Here is a 19833-nt window from a genome sequence, read left to right on the forward strand (position 1 = left end):
AGTACATTCAAATATTGAGTCCTTTTCGTATCTTTCCTGGCTGCCTCTTGAGCCTTCTCACTTCTTCACTGTGCATACGCTCTAGGCTCCATTGGCTCAGGATGTTTGATGACTTGGGCCTGCTCCAGCCTTCGATGCAGATACAGCCTTTGGTCCCCTTTGGATATGTGGAGAACTTATTAAGCCCTTTATGGCTGTCGCCTCCAGAAAGTTTCTTATAAATTCTTCCCTACACTAGCAACCAAGATGGAGGCATAGGTATATACACTTTGCCTTCTCGCACAACCAAAACAAGGATAACAACAAATTTAAAGACAAAAAAAAAAACACAACTTCTAGAAAATCAAACTGTATGGAAGTCCAGGCGGTGGGAGAAACTCCCAGCCTCACAGGAGAGTTTGTTGGAGAGACCCACAGGGTCCTAGAATGTATACAAAACCACCCACCCAGGAATTAGCACCAGAAGGGCCCAATTTGCTTGTGGGTAGCAGCAGAAGTGACTGAAAGCCAGCAGAGAGCCGAGCAAGCAGCATTGTTCCCTCGAACCTTTCCCCCATATATAGCACCACAATGCAGCTATGTGGGTTGCCCTGCCCTGGCGAATAACTAAGGCTCCACCCCTTATAACATAACAAGTGCCCTGAGACAAAAAATATGGCCCAAATGAAAGAACAGATCAAAGCTCCAAAAATAGAACTAAGCGATGAAGAGGTAGCCAACCTATCAGATGCAGAGTTCAAAGCACTAGTAATCAGGATGATGGAATATGGTTGCAAAACAGGAAAAAGTGAAGGCTATGTAAAGTGAAATAAATAAAAATATACAGGGAACCAACAGTGAAAGGGAGAAAACTGGGACTCAAATCAACCATTTGGAACAGAAGGAAGAAAGAAACATTCAACTAGAACAGAATGAAGAAACAAGAATTCAAAAAAATGAGGAGAGACTTAGGAACCTCCAGGACAAAGCAGGGAAGGGGGGAATGAGGGAAAGGGTACAGGGAATAAGAAGTATAAATGGTAGATACAAAATAGAAAGGGGAGTTTAAGAATAGTACAGGAAATGGGGAAGCCAAAGAACTTATATGTATGACTCATGGACATGAACTAAGGGGGATGGGGGGTTGGATACTGGTGGGAAGGGGGCTGCTGAGTGTGTGGGGAATAAAGAGGAGAAAAAACGGGACAACTGTAATAGCATAATCAATAAAATCTATTTAAACAAACAAACAAACAAACAAATTCTTCCCTACTCTCCCAATCTACTGCTTGCCCCAAACAGGCCCACAATATCAAGGAACCAGAGACACCTGTCACCTATACTCTCTTCCACCAAGGTCACTAGTTTACATCATAATGCTCCAGATCAAGTGAGCCTCCTCTGACAGCAGCAGCGACCCTTGGTTTTCAGGCCCTGCCCCAACCAAGTTGAACCTGTGTCAAAAGAATGAATGTGGGGGCATGAGAGTTGTCCCAGGCGAGAACAACAAAATATCTACTGTTCTTATCTGAAATTCAGTGGTTGCCATGAACAAACACTTCTCAGTTTATATTATGCCTTTAATACGATTTCTAGAGTGCCAAATGGTTATTTTTGATACTTTGGTCCAGCTTTATAGTTGTTTTTTAGGGGAAAGGATTGTCAGTCTCCTTTCTCCATCAGCTGAAGTAAATATCTACCTTTTAATTTCTATCTCCAAAGTAATATGCTGAGAATTCCTTCCAGAGTCTGAATTATACTATCTGAAGTCTGAAGTACTATACAGAGTCTGTATACTATACAGAGTCTGAAGTAATTATACTATCTAGTGTCCAAGGCTGGATGTTTCAGGATGCCAAGAATAACAGTTTTCTTTTGGGACCTCTAAAGAATAAGTGAAAAACATGTAAATGAGAAAGATGCTTCTTAACTTATAGAGCACTGGGGCAAACTTTATTTTGTGTATAATATTATATATACAACAAAATTTATTTAATTTAAAAATCCAAACACTGGCATTACTCAGGAAAACTTAACAGGTTTATTTATAATTATTATAAAGTTGACCTGATGAAACTTGTTGATGAAACATTTGGACTTGCTTTGTGTCCCTGCATTTATATATATATATTTTGGGGGGGCAGGGTTTTTTTTTAAGATTTTATTTATTTATCTTTAGAGAGGGAAGGGAGGGAGTTAGAGAGAGAGAGAGAAACATCAATGTGCGGTTGCTGGGGGTCATGGCCTGCAACCCAGGCATGTACCCTGACTGGGAATCGAACCTGCAACACTTTGGTTTGTAGCCCGCGCTCAATCCACTGAGATACGCCAGCCAGGGCTTCCTGCATTTATATTTTTAAAAAATTTACACACAAATGAAAATAGAAAAATCGCCAATACCTGATTTCTGCCCCCTGTTTTCCACCTACAATATATGCTTAGATACCTTTTGACCCCGTGGGACAAAACAATCTAATGTTCAGAACTAGCAATTAATAGGAAGAAGAGATTTCTTTTTAAATAATGAAATATTGCCCATCTTAGTGGATTGTTAAGCATGCTCCCCACATATGCAGTGCACTGGCTGGATGTCTTCTGGCATAATTGTTACGTGTTCAGCCTGGGTAGCACACAAGTTGGCGTGTGCAAAAAAGCCAACCGAACTGGTCTCACGTGCCTCCTGCAGAGCAGCAGCAGCTGCTCTCTGCTAGCACAGATCTCTTTTGAAATCCTGAGCAACTTCTTGCACCAGACTCTGGAAGGGAAGTTTGCGAATCATAAGTTCACTGGACTTCTGGTAACGCCTGATTTCACAGAGTGCCCCAGCACCAGGCCCCAGACGGAGGTGAGGTTTCTTCACCCCTCCAGCAGAGGGCCCACTCTCGTGAGCGGCTTTGGCAGCCAGTTGCTTCGCCTGTGCTTGAGCACCGGTCAGTCTGCTGTCTGCTTTGTAGAGAGGTGACTTTCAACCTTTTTCATGTCATGACACACATTAACTACTAAAATGCGATGGCACACCAAAAACGTTTTTTTGCCGATCTGACAAAAAAATAAATATAATTTTGATTTATTCACACTGGATGGCTGTTGTGTTGGCTGTTGTCAATTTTTTAACAAATAGAAGAGAGATCAGTGTTCCTAACTAAATAGTCAGGTATTGCATGTTTTAAAATTCTTGAAAATCACTGGTATGGTAGACCTCTGTACCTTCCCCCTTACTCCTTCAGGTAGAGCTCTGCAGGCCAGAGGTGGTGCTCTCATTGGAGAACAATGACCTATTGCATTATATTTTAAGATTTATTTTTATAAAGTATATCTCCTGTATTTTGTAGCTATTTCAACTTTATAACTGATTTGGTGTATTTTTTTTTAAATTTCAGATTTTTGTTAAGTTCCCTATGTCTTCCCCTGAAATTGCTTCCCTTTCATGGGGGCAAATGAAAGTTCAAGGCTCTACTAAAACCTATAAGGACTGCAAAGTGTGGCCAGGGGGAAGTCGGGCTTGGGATTGGAGAGAAACTGGAACTGAGGTAAGCTCTTAATGTTTGGTTGATGCTGAATAAGGCTAAGTGATTTCCAACCTCCTAAACTATAATGACCAAGTGAAAAGCACCTCTCTCCCTCTCTCTCCCCCTTTTCCCCTCCCTCCCTCCATCTCCTTGAGCTAAAATTCAAGCATGCAATCAATGGAGATTTTACTCTCATAAACTTGTGCAATAGTTACCATTATTAATTCGAGAATATACTATCAGCCCAAAAGAAACCCCATAACCATTAGCAGTCACTGCCTATTCTTTCTCTTTCACAAGCCCTGGCAACTATTAATCTACTTTTTGTTGCTATAGATGTCTACTCTAGACGTGCCATGTAAACAGAATTATTCAATTCTCTTAGGTATATACCTACCACTGGAAATGCTGGGTCATATGGTAACTCTATGTTTAACTCTTCGAAGTACTACCAAATTGTTTTCCACAGCAGCTGCACCATTTTAAATTTTAGATTTTATAACTGTATGATGTTTTCATTTTTCTAAGTCTCTCCACACCAACATTTATTATACTTTGTTTTGTTTTTATTATACCCTTTAGTGGGTGTGAAATGTTATCTCTGTGGTTTGAACTTGCATTTCCCTTGTATTGCACTTCCTCTAATATTCTCAGTGTGCAATGCCCAAGGCAGAGTATCTCTGTTTCCTAAGTAGAGGGTGGGTGAAATAAGGGAGCCCCTACCTCTCAACCACACTCACTTGGGACTTAGCCCCACAACAGACATCTGGGAGTACAATGTGATACAATAATGTCCTGCTCCTCCCAGGAACAAACATTTTCAGCTGGGAGATGAGAGGAAAACCAGCCCTATGTTCTTGTGGGGGAGCTTTGTCTGCAGAGCACCCCCCCCCCGTCCGCCAGAGATGAGAATAAGTCGACCAAGACATAATCTGCTTGGGGAGGAAAGGTAGCCGATTTCTCACAGGAGAAGGACCAAGAGCCTTTTCCTCAATGGTTTTTATTGGGTTCGTTCACACAGGAATTCAGGTAAAGCTCATTAATCATTACTAGGAAGTAAGGATCAAATAACAAGGAACTCTGAGGGCCTATTTTGAGTCAGGGTCAGATAGCTAAAGAGCTATAAAGAACTTTAAGGAACAAACTTACTTCTTCCTTGGACCCTTATCATTTAATTGAGAGCATTCTGAACAAAGCAGGTTTCACAGGATTTTACATATTCTTTCTTAGGACTGATTGCCCAGGGAACCCGCCCTTTCCAGCACAGGGCTGCACCACCCTCTGTCATTGTTTCAGGCTTAGGTGGAGCAAGGGAAGTAAGGCAGCCAAAAGATTAGATTTTCCCGCAGACAATGAGGACTCAGGCTATGTCAAAGCCGAGGGGCGAGGGTCCATCACCCCCTTTTGCTGTAGCCCCCAAAGTCCTTCCTTGGGAGCTTCCCACGTGATTGTGCCTGTCTTAGATCGTTCACCCCTTGGGAAATCTTACCTGTCATTGGCTAACCGACCAAGCATTGGGGGCCAGGCAGGCTGAAATAAAAGGAGCAGAAGCAGTGCTCCTGCCAGGGAGATAAGCTTTTGTCTCCTTGGTGGCTTATGGTCCAAGGTCATTCCCTCAGACTTAGTCTTGGCAGGGGTTACAGCTTCTGAAACCAGGCAGGGCGGTTCCCAAAATGTTCTTGGCTGTAGCACGCTGGAGTGGAGTCTCCACCTCACTGATCTGGGAGTGTGGGGAGGCAGGCAGCAGTCTTTCTTTAAATACAACAATTTCTCCCCTGTCCTATGAAATATTTATAGATATTCTTTAATAAATGTTTCCTCATTTGCTGTCTGCTCTTCGGAGCATTTCCAAAGGCTGTGAATGATTTTCTTTTTTTTTCTGTTTTTTGTTGGTGGTGGTTGGTTGATTGTTGTTGTTTCTTTTACTAATTACCACTTAAGATCAGGAGCTCTTCATGTCGTAATAATGGAAGTTCCTCTTTCAGTTTTGTAAAGATAGTTTTGCTGGATGTAGAATTCTTTTTTGTTGTTGTTGTTGTTGTTGTTTTAAAGATTTTATTTATTTATTTTTAGAGAGGGAAGAGAGGGAGATAGAGAGAGAGAGAGAAACATCAATGTGCGGTTGCTGGGGGTTATGGCCTGCAACCCAGGCATGTACCCTGGCTGGGAATCGAACCTGGGACACTTTGGTTTGTAGCCCGCGCTCAATCCACTGAGCTATGCCAGCCAGGGCTGGATGTAGAATTCTTGATAGACCATCTTTTACTTTCAGCATGTTGAATGTGTCAGCCTACTGTCTTTGGCCTCATTGGTTACTAATTAGAAATCAACTGTCAGTCTTATGTATTTTTAGTCCTTTTAAAAATTTTTTTAAAGTATATTTTATTGATTATGCTATTACAGTTGTCCCAATTTTTTCTCCCCTTTATCCCCCTCCTCCCTGCACTGCCCCCACTCCCACCAGCATTTCTCTCCATTAGTTCATGTCCATGAGCCATACATATAAGTTCTATGGCTTCTCCATTTCCTATACTATTCTTAGTCTCCCCCTTATTATTTTGGACCCATTCTGCTTCTTATTCCCTGTACCTTTGCCCCCATTCTCCCCGACCCTGCCCTCATTGATAACCCTCCATGTGATCTCCAATTCTGTGACTTTGTTACTGTTCTAGCTGTTTGCTTAGTTTTTGTTTTTGTTTTTTAGGTTCAGTTGTTGATGGTTGTGGGGTTATTGTCATTTTACTGTTCATAGTTTTTGATCTTTTTTTTCTTAGATAAGTCCTTTTAACATTTCATATAATAAGGGCTTGGTGGTGGTGAACTCCTCTAACTTGACCTTATCTGGTAAGCACTTTATCTGCCCTTCTACTCTAAATGAGAACTTTGCTGGGTAGAGTAATCTTGGATACAGGTCCTTGCCTTTCATGACTTCAAAGAATTCTTTCCAGGCCCTCTTGCCTGTAAGGGTTTTTGTTGTTGTTGTTGTTGTTTTTGTTGTTGTTGTTATCAGCCTATCAGCTGATAGGCTTATGGGAACTCCTTTGCAGGTAACTCTCTCCTTTCCTCTTGCTGCTTTTAAGATTCTCTCTTTATCTTTAATCTTGGGTAACTTAATTATGATGTGCATTAGTGTGTGCCCCTCCTTGGGTCCAATTTCTTTGGGACTCTCTTGGTTTCCTGGACTTAAAACAGACCACCTGTGTTATAATGAGCATGTATTTATCTGTTTTCCACACTAAGTGGTGAACTTCCTAAGGTGAGAACTATGCATTTAGCCTAGAGCCTATAAAGTAGAAGTTCAATACACTTTTGCTGCATGGAATTTGTCATTATAAACATCATTAAATTCACTTCAAAAGAATCTTTTGTGGCATTGCCTCTGAGGTAGGTTAATGTTGTGATTCTTTTTTTATTAGTTTAAAAGGGGGAGGGTGAGGTCTCATAGTGATTACAAAATGCAAATATCAAGAAAATGTATTGTCTTCAACTCGTGTCCTTGAAATAATAATTGCTACCACCATCCAAATCTCTACCCATTGTTAAACAACTATGTAACTGCTCAAATATGGCTTTTTCAGGCTCACACAAATAATGTTTTTTGGAACCAAGTTCTGAACCTGAGTCTTACTCTAAAGCCCAGTCTTTTCTACTGTGTCATGCTGTCTTCCCTCATTTCTGTCCTAAAGCAATAACTGTCTTACTGGAGTGTAGTAGACCATCCTGCATGGCATGGGCCCAGCCCCCAGTAGCAAACATTTACTGCAGAGTAACTTCCTAAAACCCATGCTAAACCTTCCAAGGATGAGTGTAACTGGTTCAACTACTTTTGCCTTTTCATTTGCAAATATCCCTCTTCTGCGATGTGATTAGCAGCATTGGCTCATTTGTTTTCTGTAAAAGGTAACCACCTAAAGTGAATCTGTGCATGGTAAATGAGGACCATCATGTAATGGGCGGAGAAACCCAATAAAGGCCTGTCATGGCAGAGGCCATGGCTTTTGCTCCCCTTGAGAGAAAAGCCATGCTCGCCCTTTTCCTCCCCCAGACTCGGTAGTCCGTGTGAATGTCTCATTTCATCCAGAATGACTCGGATATTGCGGGCCGGTGTCTGCATCATTGGAGAAGAGTCTTCTACTTGGAAACACGCACAGGTCACTCATTTACGTACCCTTTTGTTAGGCTGCAAGGGGTCAAGGTAGAAGATACCAGACAAGTGTAAAACTAAAAGAAAGCCAAACTGATTAGCAGCTATCCAAAGAGAATTAAAGGACACATGGTAACTTTATCCCAACTTTTAATTTTGGAAAATGTTAACCCTACAACACAGCTGTATGAGTGGTATAGTAATTACCCATTCTTTTTTCTAAGTCCTCAAGTTGTTCACATGGTACCACATTTGTCTGTTCTCTCTAAACACACACACACACTCATGCTCACACTCACACATTCACACACTTCTCCTCCAATCATTTGAGAGTAAATGGCAGATAACGTATTTCAGCAATTCTCTCCTAAGGACCTGGCCATTCTCCTACACAGCTACAATGCCATTACCAAAAATGAGGAATTATCACTGATACAATAACATTATCTTAATCTACAGTCTATCTTCAAATTTCCTCAAAGTTCGAAAAATATCCTTTATAACTTGTTGGTTTTGTGGTTTTATTCTTACACATAATACAGGCAGCAGGTAGAAGGTGGAACCCAGTTCCCAGAGAACTGTACACCCGACCATCCCGGAGGCTCCTGTGCTCAGGACAGGGCTGCCTAAGGAAAACAGATGCACTGTTCCTTTCTGCTTTTGTGTCTGTTTGCTTTTGCTTTTGTTCCGCTTCTAAACCTGGTGGATGTGGACAGCCTATACTGAACTCTTCTGTGCTGAACCTCTCACTCTTGTTTCTTAATTCTGAAAAAATTGGAACATATCTAACAAATTGGGAAAAAACAGAAGAAACACTCATATACCATCAACCTAGATTCACCAGTTATTAACATCCTGCCACATTTGCATATTTGTCTTTCTGTGGCACTTTCCCAATAATTACTTTTGTTGACTCATTTAAAGTAAGTTGCAGACATCATGACACTTGAACCCTAAATACTCTGGCATGTATCTACTAAAACACAGGCATTCTGCTCTAGGCAATCACCATGTTACACTCAGCGTCGATGTCACATTAAATAACATTGTAAGAAACTCAACATTGAAATATTAAGTAACATCTACTCCAAAGTCAAATTCGATTGTTCCATTAAAATGATATCTTTTATAGCTGGCTTACCTTTCCAGTCCAGGACACAGCCAAGGAGCATGAACGTTGTTGTCCTGTTTCTTTAGTGTTTTAATGTAAACCCAGTTCTTTCCATTTTATCTTTTTAAAAAAATTGTATTTATTAATTTTAAAGAGAGGTAGAGGGGGAAGAGAGAAGCCTTGATTCATTGTTTCCCTTACTTGTGTATCATCACTGCTTCTCGTATTTGCTCCAACCAGAGATCAAACCCACAGCCTTGGTGGACCAGGACGATGCTCTGACCAACCAGGCTGCCTTGCCAGGGCCCCACGTTTTCCTCTTTTATGACATAGTTTTGAAGTGTCTGGGCCAGTTGTTTGTTCACAATTTAGATTTATCTGAGTTTTTCTGTCTTGATTAGATTCAAGTTAATCATTTTTTGGCAAGAATGCTCCTTTCACTGATTGACAACACAGGTGGTTACATCTTCAGTGCATTCTATCCAGAGACACATAAAGTCATTTTGCTCAGTGCCTGATGAGGTTACATTTGATCACAGAGTTAAACTGGTATCCCCCAGATTTCTCCATTGTAAAGGTGCATTATCCCGTTTGTAACCAATGACTAATCTGTAGAGAAATAATTTGCAACTTTGTGATTATCTTGTTCCCCAGCACCCTTTCATCCAGGGCCTTTAGCATAAACCGTTGATCCTTGCCTGAATTTATTATTATATTAGTGGTTGCAAATGTGATTTTTAAAATAATTCTATCATTTCTTCTACATTCATTAGATGGCTTCTTCTGTGAAAAAGAGCTTTCTCTCTGACACTATCACCATTTTTATTATCACAATGAGCTCATGTTTTCCTTTTTTAATTTAATGTATGCTGTATCTGAATATTTGTGTCCCGCCACCCCAAATTTATATGTTCAAATCCTAGCACCCAAAGGTGATGGTATTAGGAGGGTGAGGCCTTTGGGAGGTGCTTAAGTCGTGAGGGTGGAGCCCTCATGAATGAGATCAGCACATCAGAAAAGAGTCTTCTGAAAGATCTCTTCCACCCTGTGAGGGCTCAGTTAGAAGGCGCCAGCTGTGAACCAGAAAGAGGGCCCTCATCAAACAGCCTGCTGGCAACCTTGACCTTGGACTTCCAGCCTCTAGAATTGTGAAAAATAAACTTCTGTTGTTTTATAAGCTACCCAGTTTGTGGTATTTTGTTATAGCACCCCAAAGAGAATAAGACAATGTTTTAATCTGTTGAGGTTGAAATTGTCCCAAATTTAGCCAGTGTCCTTGTGATGTGTTCCCATCATTTTTCTTTATATTACTGTGTTGTTTTCTGTCATAACAAGATTTATTTTTCCTGGGCTCAGCCATTTATTCAAGAAGCCTGGTTCCTTTTAGTGGGAAATAGTATCTAGACAGCAAGAGCTGGGTACTGGGTGGGCTTATTACTACTGAGATGTCACTACTTCTAAGCCCCGTCAGTACACAGAGCCAGAAAATGGGTGTGCCTGTGTGTGTGTGATGAGTTCGTAACAATACCTCTAGCTTAATCCAGCCGCACCAGATCTTTTTCCTATGTGTTGTCCCACCGTCTTCTGGGGCATTTGAATGGGGGAACATATTGCAGCCGTGCCAGAATTCGAACTTAATGGAAGGGAAAAAAGGAGAAAAGCTCATGCCCAATGTCTCAAGGCTCAATTCTAGATGTGGCATCATTTCTTCTGCTCATATTCTGTTGAATTTTTTTTTTTGGGGGGGGGACATTTTCAGCATAATAAAGATAATAACTACAGTGAATCAAAACTCATGAATGTAAGCCCTCGCTGGCATAGCTCAGTGGATTGAGCTCGGGCTGTGAACCAAAGTGTCGCAGGTTCGATTCCCAGTCAGGGCACATGCCTGGGTTGCAGGCCACTGCCCCCAGCAACCGCACATTGATGTTTCTCTCTCTCTCTCTCTTTCTCTCTCCCTTCCCTCTCTAAAAATAAAATCTTTAAAATAAACCTCATGAATGTGTTTTTTTATTATTTCACTTTATTGTTCAATTACAGTTATCTACATTTTCTCCTCACTCCTGACCCCAACCCCAGCCAAGCCAAACTCCCATATTCCATTGAATTTTCATTGGTTATAGCACAGCCACATGTGCCACACCTGGCTGCAAGGGAGAATGGAAAATGGAGTCTGGCTGGGCTGCTCGAGAAGGGGCAGAGTGGATTCTGAAAGGACTAGCAGTCTGCCACTGTGAGATGTGAGGACCAGTCTGCTAATGGACTTTCGGAAAAGATTTCCACTCTTCTAAATTAATAAGGAAGCATGTTACTGGACCACACATCTCTCTGGTCCGTTTTCCATCACCACTTATTCCCTCGTACCCTCTTCCACCTCCACTCACCCTCTCTCCTACAAATCTGTTTTTAATAATTTGATAATTTTATTGTATAAAATCTTTTCCCTTTGTAATCTTCTATATTTTAAACTTGAAAACTTTCATTCTGAAAAGGGGGCTGTAAGCTTCACCAAATTGATTGCCACAGTGGTTTGTGGCCAAAAACCAGATTTCTGCACTGGTAGGGGCGGGAAGATCATTTAAGAGGCTGTTAATTCCAGCCAGCGATAAAGAGAATGTGACTTGGGCAGTGTCCACAAGGGACAGATTCCTGAGGTCTGTTAACCATCACTCACAGAATCTGCTTTTATCTGCAATACAACCAGAAAACAGCATTGCTGTGAGCCATTTATGCTCACTTTATTTTGGCAGTAGGAAATGTTTCCTTAAAAGAGTAATTTAGGAATGTTTTCTTTTCAAATTTGATATAAAATAGGGGGAGATGTGCAAGTCTTATAAGATGCCACCCTGTTGTTTAGGTGGCATAATGGTTATTAGCTGGGCATTTTCCTAGCAAATAGTAGCCTTCCCCCAAGAAAACACAATAAACTTTTAAAACCTCACCAGGTCGTGTGATGTCAAGCCTCTCGGAAAAAGAGGAACAGAATCAGACAGTGAGGGAAGACAGCCTTGGTGGTTTGCCCTGAGGGAGTGGAAGAAGCAGAGGAGGAGCTGGTGGCGGTTGCTGACGCCTTGGTAACAGGCCTCTCTCTGCACAAGGCTCTGAGTGATCTCCGCCAGCGCTTGGATCCACAGCTTGTGGCGGTTAGTGTTCACTGCTCTCTTTGTGACGCCCTGGGCCTGCAGTGTAGCACACAGCAGCCACATTCGTCACTGGAGATCCATTGATCGGCAAATCTGATGGGCTAGTGCTGTCTCCAGTCTCTGAATCTCCGGGCGATTATGGTTTGAACTCTCTTACCACCTTTTACTCTTCCCCCTCCTCCCCCGTCCCCCCGTTTCCAACCCCCGCCCCCAGCTGTGGCCTTGTTTCCTTATACTAGCATGTGAGCTCTGAGAGTCTGGGCATCACGGTGCTTCTCAAAGTAGGTGGTGTTCTTTGTTAAAGGAAGGAATCATTCAGTAATTGAGGTAAATGCATTTACTTAAGGAAGGTGAAGCTCTCCAACCCTAATTTGTAATTCTGTTAAGTGCATACCTTGGTCATAGCTCCGGGAAAAAAATGTTAGGTTTTTCATATCATCACTGTTTGGTATAGGGTGGTTCTATGATTGATCACAGAACTGTGGAAAGAGGGCATTTAATCCAATCCTCTTACGTTCTTTAAGGGTCAATTATTGTAATCAAGTGAAAAAATATCCCCTTTTTTGTTATGCCTTTAAAGAATACACAAACCTAAAAAACTTTATAGAACAAGAATCCCATCTGTCCTAATCTCCTCTGATCTTTGTGGAGAACTGGGAAAGCTGGAGGCAGAGACACCTGGGCACTAGCTCTGCAGTCTCTCAAGATAAGAATGTACTCTTGCCACTGATGAGCTTGGTTCAGTCTTTGACACGCAGTTGTTCTAACTCAGAACACTCTGTGACATTCCCTAAAACATAAGCTCATACAGTCTTAGTGTAATTTCCTTAGGAAGATGCTGATGAAGTGCGTCTGAATACAAAAGAGTACTAGCGAGAGAGACTGGCTTTGTTAGCAGCTCTGAAGCGTGCACTGACTAAGTGAAGGGTGTCAGCAGCAGTTGCACACCCCACAGGGAACCAAGAGACGGGGAGAAAGCAGGCAAAGATGTGCTGCATCTGCTCTGCTTTGTGTAGCCACCTGCCTTCTGTTAAGATTTGTTTCCTTGCCTAAATAGATCAGTAAGTGTGTGGCTCTATGTGCTCCATTCCTGCTTTATTTTCTTAATTTTATTTACTTTTAAATTTCCTGTTTATTTTCAAATAACCTCAGATTTACAGAAAAGTTATAAGAATAATAACAAAGAATTCTCATTTTGCCCAGATCCAAGTGTTAACACTTCATCGTATCTTCTTTATCACCCTTTCCATCATTATATATATTTTAAAAGATTATTTATTTATTTTTAGAGAGAAGGTAAGAGAGAGGGAGAGAAACATCAGCGTGTGGTTGTCTCTCTAGTGCCCCCTACTGGGGACCTGGCCTGCAATCCAGGCATGTGCCTTGACTGGGAATTGAACTGGCAACCCTTTGGTTTGCAGGCCAGCACTCAATCCACTGAGCCACACCAGCCAGGGCAATATATATATTTTTAACTGTTGCAGATATTATACCCATATACTCCTAAATACCTGTGTGTGTTTCCCCTAAACAAGGATGTTGTCTTACACAATTACAATGCAATGAGCAAAATCAGGAAATACACTGATAAAATACTATTACCTAATATGTGGATCTCATTAATATTTTGCCAAATGACCTAATGCAACTGTCACATTTCCTTGTCATATTAATGGACTCATATAGCTTTATTCTCATTATTTGGAAGACATTAGTTTCTGTGGGATCATACAGTTTTTTCAATTTAACATAAAACATTAGAATCATTCATGTTGTCCTGTGTATCAAAAAAATTTGTCCTTTTTCATTGCTGAGTGGTATTCCATTATTTGGATCATAACATGATGTATTTGCCAGTTGAGGAACATTTGAGTTGTCTTCAGTTTGGGACTGTTACAAATAAAGCTGCTATCAACATTCATGTACAGTTTTGTTGTGTGAATATGAGTTTTCATTTCTCTAGGATACATACCTGAGAGTGTAATTTCTGAGTCACAATGTTCAGCTTTGTGAGAAAATGCCAAACTGTTTTCCAGAAGTAGGTCTACATTTATGTTTCCGCTGGCTATGTATGGGAGATCCAGTGTGTTCGTATCCTCACCAGCATCCGGTATCTCATTGTATTGTTTTAGTCTGTGTTTCCATGGGGACTTACAGAGTATTGTATCAGGTTCTTCATAACCACCCATATATCTTCTTTGGGAAAGTGTTTTCCTTTTCAAATACTTGACTCATTTTTTTAAATTGTATTGTTTTCACCCTGGTGTGGCTCAATGGATTGAGTGCCAACCTGCAAACCAAAGGGTCACTGGTTCAATTCCTAGTCAGGGCACATGCCTGGGTTGTGGGCCAGGTCCCCAGTAGGGGGTGTGCAAGAGGCAACCGATTGGTAATGTTCCTATCCCTTTTTCTCCCTCCCTTCTCTTCTGTCTGAAAATAAATGAAAAAATTTTTAAAAATTGCATTTTCTTATTGTTCATATATTCTAGATATGTGATGTGCAAATATTTTCTCCCAATCTGTCGATTTTCTTTTCATCCCTCTAGAGGGAACATGCTGTGGTTGAAGAGTGGACAGAGTCCTTTTTGTCCAGAGTACAGAACATGATGAAATGCAATGAGACTGGAGAGGCAGCTAGACACTTACAGACGATGTTAAAGTGTTTAGCATTTGTTCTAAGGGCCATGAGAAGCTGTCAAGTGCTGTTAAGCAGAGGCATAAAATAAATGGTTTTGCGTTTTTAGAAATCCCTTTGCCTGCATTTGAAGAACAGATAATTGGAGTAGGCTGAAGTGATTTTATGGAGACTAGTTAGAAAGTCACTGCAATAGTCCACACACGAAGTGAAAGTAGCTTAAACCAGAGCAGCAGCAGTGGCAACTGAGAGGAATGGACAGGTCTAAGAGATAAGAAGGAAATAAATGTCTAGCTGATACCATTATGTCCAGTCCTTGAGGGAAAATGTTTAATATTTCAGCATTATATTTGATACTCAGCTGTAGGGTTTTTTTAGATGTCCTTCATCTAAAGAAGTTTCCCTTCTAGTTTAGCTTGCTGGGAGCCTTTTTAAAATCATAAATACGTGGTGAACTTTATTAAATGCTTGTTCTGCATCAGTTGAGATGATTATATGCTTTTTCTTCTTTACTGTGGGGAACTACATTGATTTTTTCATGTTGAATCATCCTGGGATTTGCTAATGTTTTGTTAAGGATTTCCACTGAATGCCCCACAGAGAATTCACCAGTGAAGTCAAAGGTGCTGTCTGCAGCAGCTCTTTCCCTGCGCCACGTCAGCTCCGGTCAGAATGCACACCTCCCACAACCGCTGCCTCGAGGCACACTTCTACTCACACTTTAGGACTCAGTGAACACATTTCATACCGTTCACCAGTTTTCTTGTGTTTGGCGAGCCTCAATCGTGAGCAAAAATGAAGTATAAACAGTTTCTGCTATCAGAAGAGTCTCACAAACAATGGGAAGACAAAGAAACAATTCCCAAATGAAAGGAAAGGAGGAAGCCTTAGAATGCTAAATGAAATAGAGGCAACTCAACTATCAGATACCGAGTTCAAAGCAATGATTGTCAGGAAGCTCAATGAGCTCACAATGAGCTACCAGAAACTACAGGGAAGCTACAATGAGCTCATTGCAAACGATATCAACATGAAAAAGGAAATAGAAGCTATCAACAAGGGCCAAGAGGAAATGAAGAACAGTTTCTGCTGAGAGACTGGATAATGGATGACAATAATGAAGGCTCTCCAGAACCAGAAACAAATCTGTCCAGCTCTTCCCCTGGGGGTACAAGGAGAGCACCTCGTAAAGATCCACCCAAAAGGTTGTCAGGTGATATGAAGCAGCATGAACCTACGTGTATTCCAGAGAGTGGAAAGAAAAAATTTCCTACGAGAGCCTGCAGAGTTTGTGCCGCCCATGGAAAAAGGAGCGAATCTAGATACTTATGTTTGGTCCCTCTTCATAGAGGAAAATGTTTTATGCAGTACCATACGTTAAAAAAGTACCAGGAACTTTAATTGTTTAATTAGTTGTTTAATTGTTTTTGTAAAAAAAAGTTATAATTATTGAAAAACAACACCTAAAGTGCATTATAATCTGTAGTTATGATGATTTAAATAATGTGCAGTTTGCCCAAAAACGTGCGGTCCCTGGCGTATGTCTTAGAGATTTCGACGTGGTACGCAATGTGTTAAGACAGCACGTCGTCCACAATGGTTGCCCACTCATAGTTACTCAAGTCTGGCTTCTGAGACCCTCCACTCTATTCTAACTCATCCTTTTTTTAACTATTTTGAAACTATTTCCGTATGTTCACTAACCTTACCTGACTAAAACTCCTCCAAGGACGATTTTAGTCCACCTCAGTGCTTCTCAGTGCTTCTCAGTGTTTGATAGGGCCTGGTTTAGAGTGCAACAGAATTTTTCCTGGAGCTACGTGGAAAAGTGTCTTAGAAAAAGGAAATGGTGTGGGAGTCTTCTGAAATCTTTCCATGGTCCAAATTTTGGCATGCTGTCCAAGCGCTTTCCTCTCCTACCTCATCTCTTCCTACTCCCTCACCTATCCATTTTGCTCCCATCACACCCAAGCACCTGTAGTTCTCTAGGTTTTTCTTTCCTCTGAGCCATTGTACATGCTACTCCCTGAACTTGGGATGCCTTTTTCCCTGATTTCCTTTAACTTGGCTAATTCCTGTTTGTCCTTTAGGTATCAGCTTAAATTCCCCTCCTCTAGGAGGCCTTCCCTAGCTACCTGTCCCAACACCCCCCGCCCCCCTATTAGTACACACAGATCCAGGGAAAAGCTCTGAGACTGAAAATTTACTCCTATAAGCACAGGGCAGAGAGAGAGTGAAGAAAGAGGTTGACCACTCCAGTCTGGAAATTAATAGAGTTTATTAAAGGAAACTTACACACAGGGCATGTCACGGGCAGCTGCAAGATGAAATGGATCCACGTGCCCTTGGCAGGGCCAGAGAATTATATAGGACATGGGGGGTGGGGGCAGGAAGATAGTCATGGGTAATAGTACACAAATGCTACCTGGTATGGGAAATTCATTTACATGCTTGACCAGGTCAGCTAATAACTCGTGAACCAGTACATTAGCAGGAGGCAAGAGAGGGGTGCTGATATATGTTATCAATTATGTTATATTTTGGTTTCAATTGCTATCAGACAGTCTCTAAGGGGCGTTTGCAGAAAGCAGCCTCCATGCTGGCCAGGTCCAGGCTGCAGTGCAGAGAGTGGTCGTGTCATGGAACAGTCTCTCCTCCACTCACCCCAGGACTGAATTCAGTGCTCTTTCACTATGTTTCACAGCATTGTGAACTTACTTCCTTGCAGCCCTTGTAGAACCATTTAAATTTATTTTTAGTCTTTTGTTGTATATTTTTCACTAGATGTAGAGGGCTTCAAGGGCAGCACCATGTCATCTGTTATTCCCTGGGCCCCGAATAAAGCTTGGCACAGAGTAAACCTCTGTGCCAATAAGCATTTCTTCAGTGAATGAATGAATGAGTCCCACAAGAATGCCAATTGCAAAGAAAGATTAAAAGAGCAGGTAGCTGGTATACTTTTTCTTTCCACACCCAGCATTCTCCTGGTGTGCAGCCTGCAGATGTGGAGGAAGTTGTCAAGAAGGGTGTGCAGACCCTTGTGATTGGCCGAGGGATGAGTGAGGCCTTGAAGGTAGGTATTGGTGAACATGAGTGTCCTGAGGACAGCCACTTATCTCTTGGCACTTTGGAGATACGTTCTTGTTACGTGTTCATCTCTTTGTATCATGCACCCTCATCTTGCTCGTGAGCTGATGGATGGCCCAGCATAAAATAATGGCTGCATTCTATTCTCCTCGCCAGGGCTGGACTCTCCAGTCTCTCTACCTAGCCCTGGACCTGCATCGTTTCAAGTGTTTCTCAGAAAGCCCTCAATCTTGGAATTTCCCAGGCTCCACAAGTATCAGCCTTTGGTTCTTTAGAATTTTATAGCACTTCATATTTTTATGGTAGATTTTATACTACTTTTTCTTTTCTTGGATGCACTGAAGTTGTTTTCCCCCTTTATGAAAAAAAAGTTTATTTATTTTAATTTTACTTACACAAGAGAGTCAATGCAGAAATGTGGGGGGGAGTGAAAGGTTTCCCCTCCCCAGTCTCCACACTTGTGTATACTGCTCCAGTTCTCTGCACATCTGCAAATACACACACACTTACACATTCAGATACACGTGAATACCCTCATAACCACTCTTACATAAATAGGTCACACTATACATATTGTTCTGCAACTTTTTATTCACTTACATGATTACACTGTGGATAGCTTCTCACCTAAGTGTATAGAGAGGTACCTCATTCTTTACATAGAAGTTCTAAAATCCAGCTCCCTACCGATGGTGCCCTTTATTTATTTATACTTTTCAGTTTAACCTAGTTTTTCCCCCATTAAAATAATTCCTATCTATAAAGCTACCATTATTATAATATTGTTCAAACATTTAGAAAAGTAAAGTTAGGCATTTAAAAAAATATTTCAGCCCTGGCTGGCATAGCTCAGTGGATTGAGCACAGGCGGCGAACCAGTGTCGCAGGTTCAATTCCCAGCCAGGGCACATGCCTGGGTTGCAGGCCATGACCCCCAGCGACCGCACATTGATGTTTCTTTCTCTCTCTCTTTCTCCCTCCCTTCCCTCTCTAAAAATAAATAAATAAATAAAATCTTTAAAATATATACATAGTTCAGTGCTTTTCTGAAGAGGCAAGTCTAATTAAAATATACAAATAATATTCAGGACAAGCCAGAGTTGAGGATATCTGATAATAGCTGCCACTATTGAGACACTTTTACATGAGGTCTGTCCAGAAAAAGTCCAGCCATTGTTAATATAACAAGAACAGTTTGCACAACATCAATGTAACCTGGTGCCAAGGAGAGTGGACTGGAATGCACATGTGTGAACAATGGCGACTTCACTGTACCAGTCAGTGGGAGCAGTAGCCACTGCTGAGTGAGCATCTGTACTGTGTGGCCATTACATTCAAAGTGACTGAGCAGGCAGAGCATCAGGTTGTCCCTGTTTAGTTCTGTAGAGTATACTTGCCTTGTGACAGGAAACACTGGGGGCCTCCCCACACCACTTACTTGTCTTTTCCCTTCTTCCCAGGTGCCCCCATCAACTCTGGAGTACCTCGAGAAACAAGGCATTGATGTGCGGGTCCTCCAGACAGAGCAGGCAGTGAAGGAGTATAATGCCTTGGCTGCCCAAGGTGTGAGGGTGGGAGGGGTCTTCCACTCCACCTGCTGATGAAGCCTTATGAAAATAAATTACTAAGCAACAATGCCTGTGATTATCACTCTTACCACTCTCCATGCCAGCCTCCCCAAGCATTTTTGAATAGCTGCTCATGCCAGATCTGAGCTAGGTTGGCTTTGGGATGCATGAATGGCTAAGGCAAGGTCCCTGTCCTTAGTGGGGGAGGGGGGATGCTGAAAATCAGGAGAGGAGATGGACATTTATCAAAGTTTAATAAAGTGGTGTTAGATCAGTATGAGAAAATGAAGGCAAAAATAAAGAAAAAATTTTTGAGGAACAAAGAAAAACTTCAGTGCATTAAAATCACATTTCACTTGATGCTTTCGAATGTTCAGCCCTCAGGTCAACCAGTACTTTATATGCCAGGCACTGCTATAGACTGCAGAGAAACATTAAAAGTCTTGTCCTCACAAGGTGTATATTCTAGTGGGGAAAATAAGCAAGTAAATGAATAAATACATAATTAAGTAGACTCTGTTATGATGAAGAATAAAGCAGGAAGAGAAGGAGTGATTGAGCTAGTTCAGTAGGTGGTCAGGGAAAGTCTCTGTGCAGACGACACGAGCAGAACCTTGAATTCACTCAGAGATCACTTCAGTAACAGCGGAAGGAGCT

At 41.5% G+C, this 19833-nt stretch overlaps 1 protein-coding gene across 1 annotated transcript in view; it reads left to right on the forward strand.

Moving 5' to 3' along the window:
* Positions 1-19833, forward strand: part of AAMDC (adipogenesis associated Mth938 domain containing) — a 31922-nt gene that overhangs the window by 8210 nt on the left and 3879 nt on the right. Inside the window, exons 2-4 of the mRNA XM_045818358.1 lie at positions 3360-3509; positions 17499-17594; positions 19069-19171. Of these exons, the coding sequence (XP_045674314.1) occupies positions 3378-3509; positions 17499-17594; positions 19069-19171 (331 nt within the window). The 5' untranslated portion in view covers positions 3360-3377. The remainder of the gene's footprint in view (positions 1-3359; positions 3510-17498; positions 17595-19068; positions 19172-19833) is intronic.

Source organism: Phyllostomus hastatus, unplaced genomic scaffold, assembly GCF_019186645.2.
Source record: "Phyllostomus hastatus isolate PE091 unplaced genomic scaffold, TTU_PhHast_1.1 phas_scaffold_317, whole genome shotgun sequence".
In the NCBI taxonomy this organism is placed as follows: Eukaryota; Metazoa; Chordata; class Mammalia; order Chiroptera; family Phyllostomidae; genus Phyllostomus; species Phyllostomus hastatus.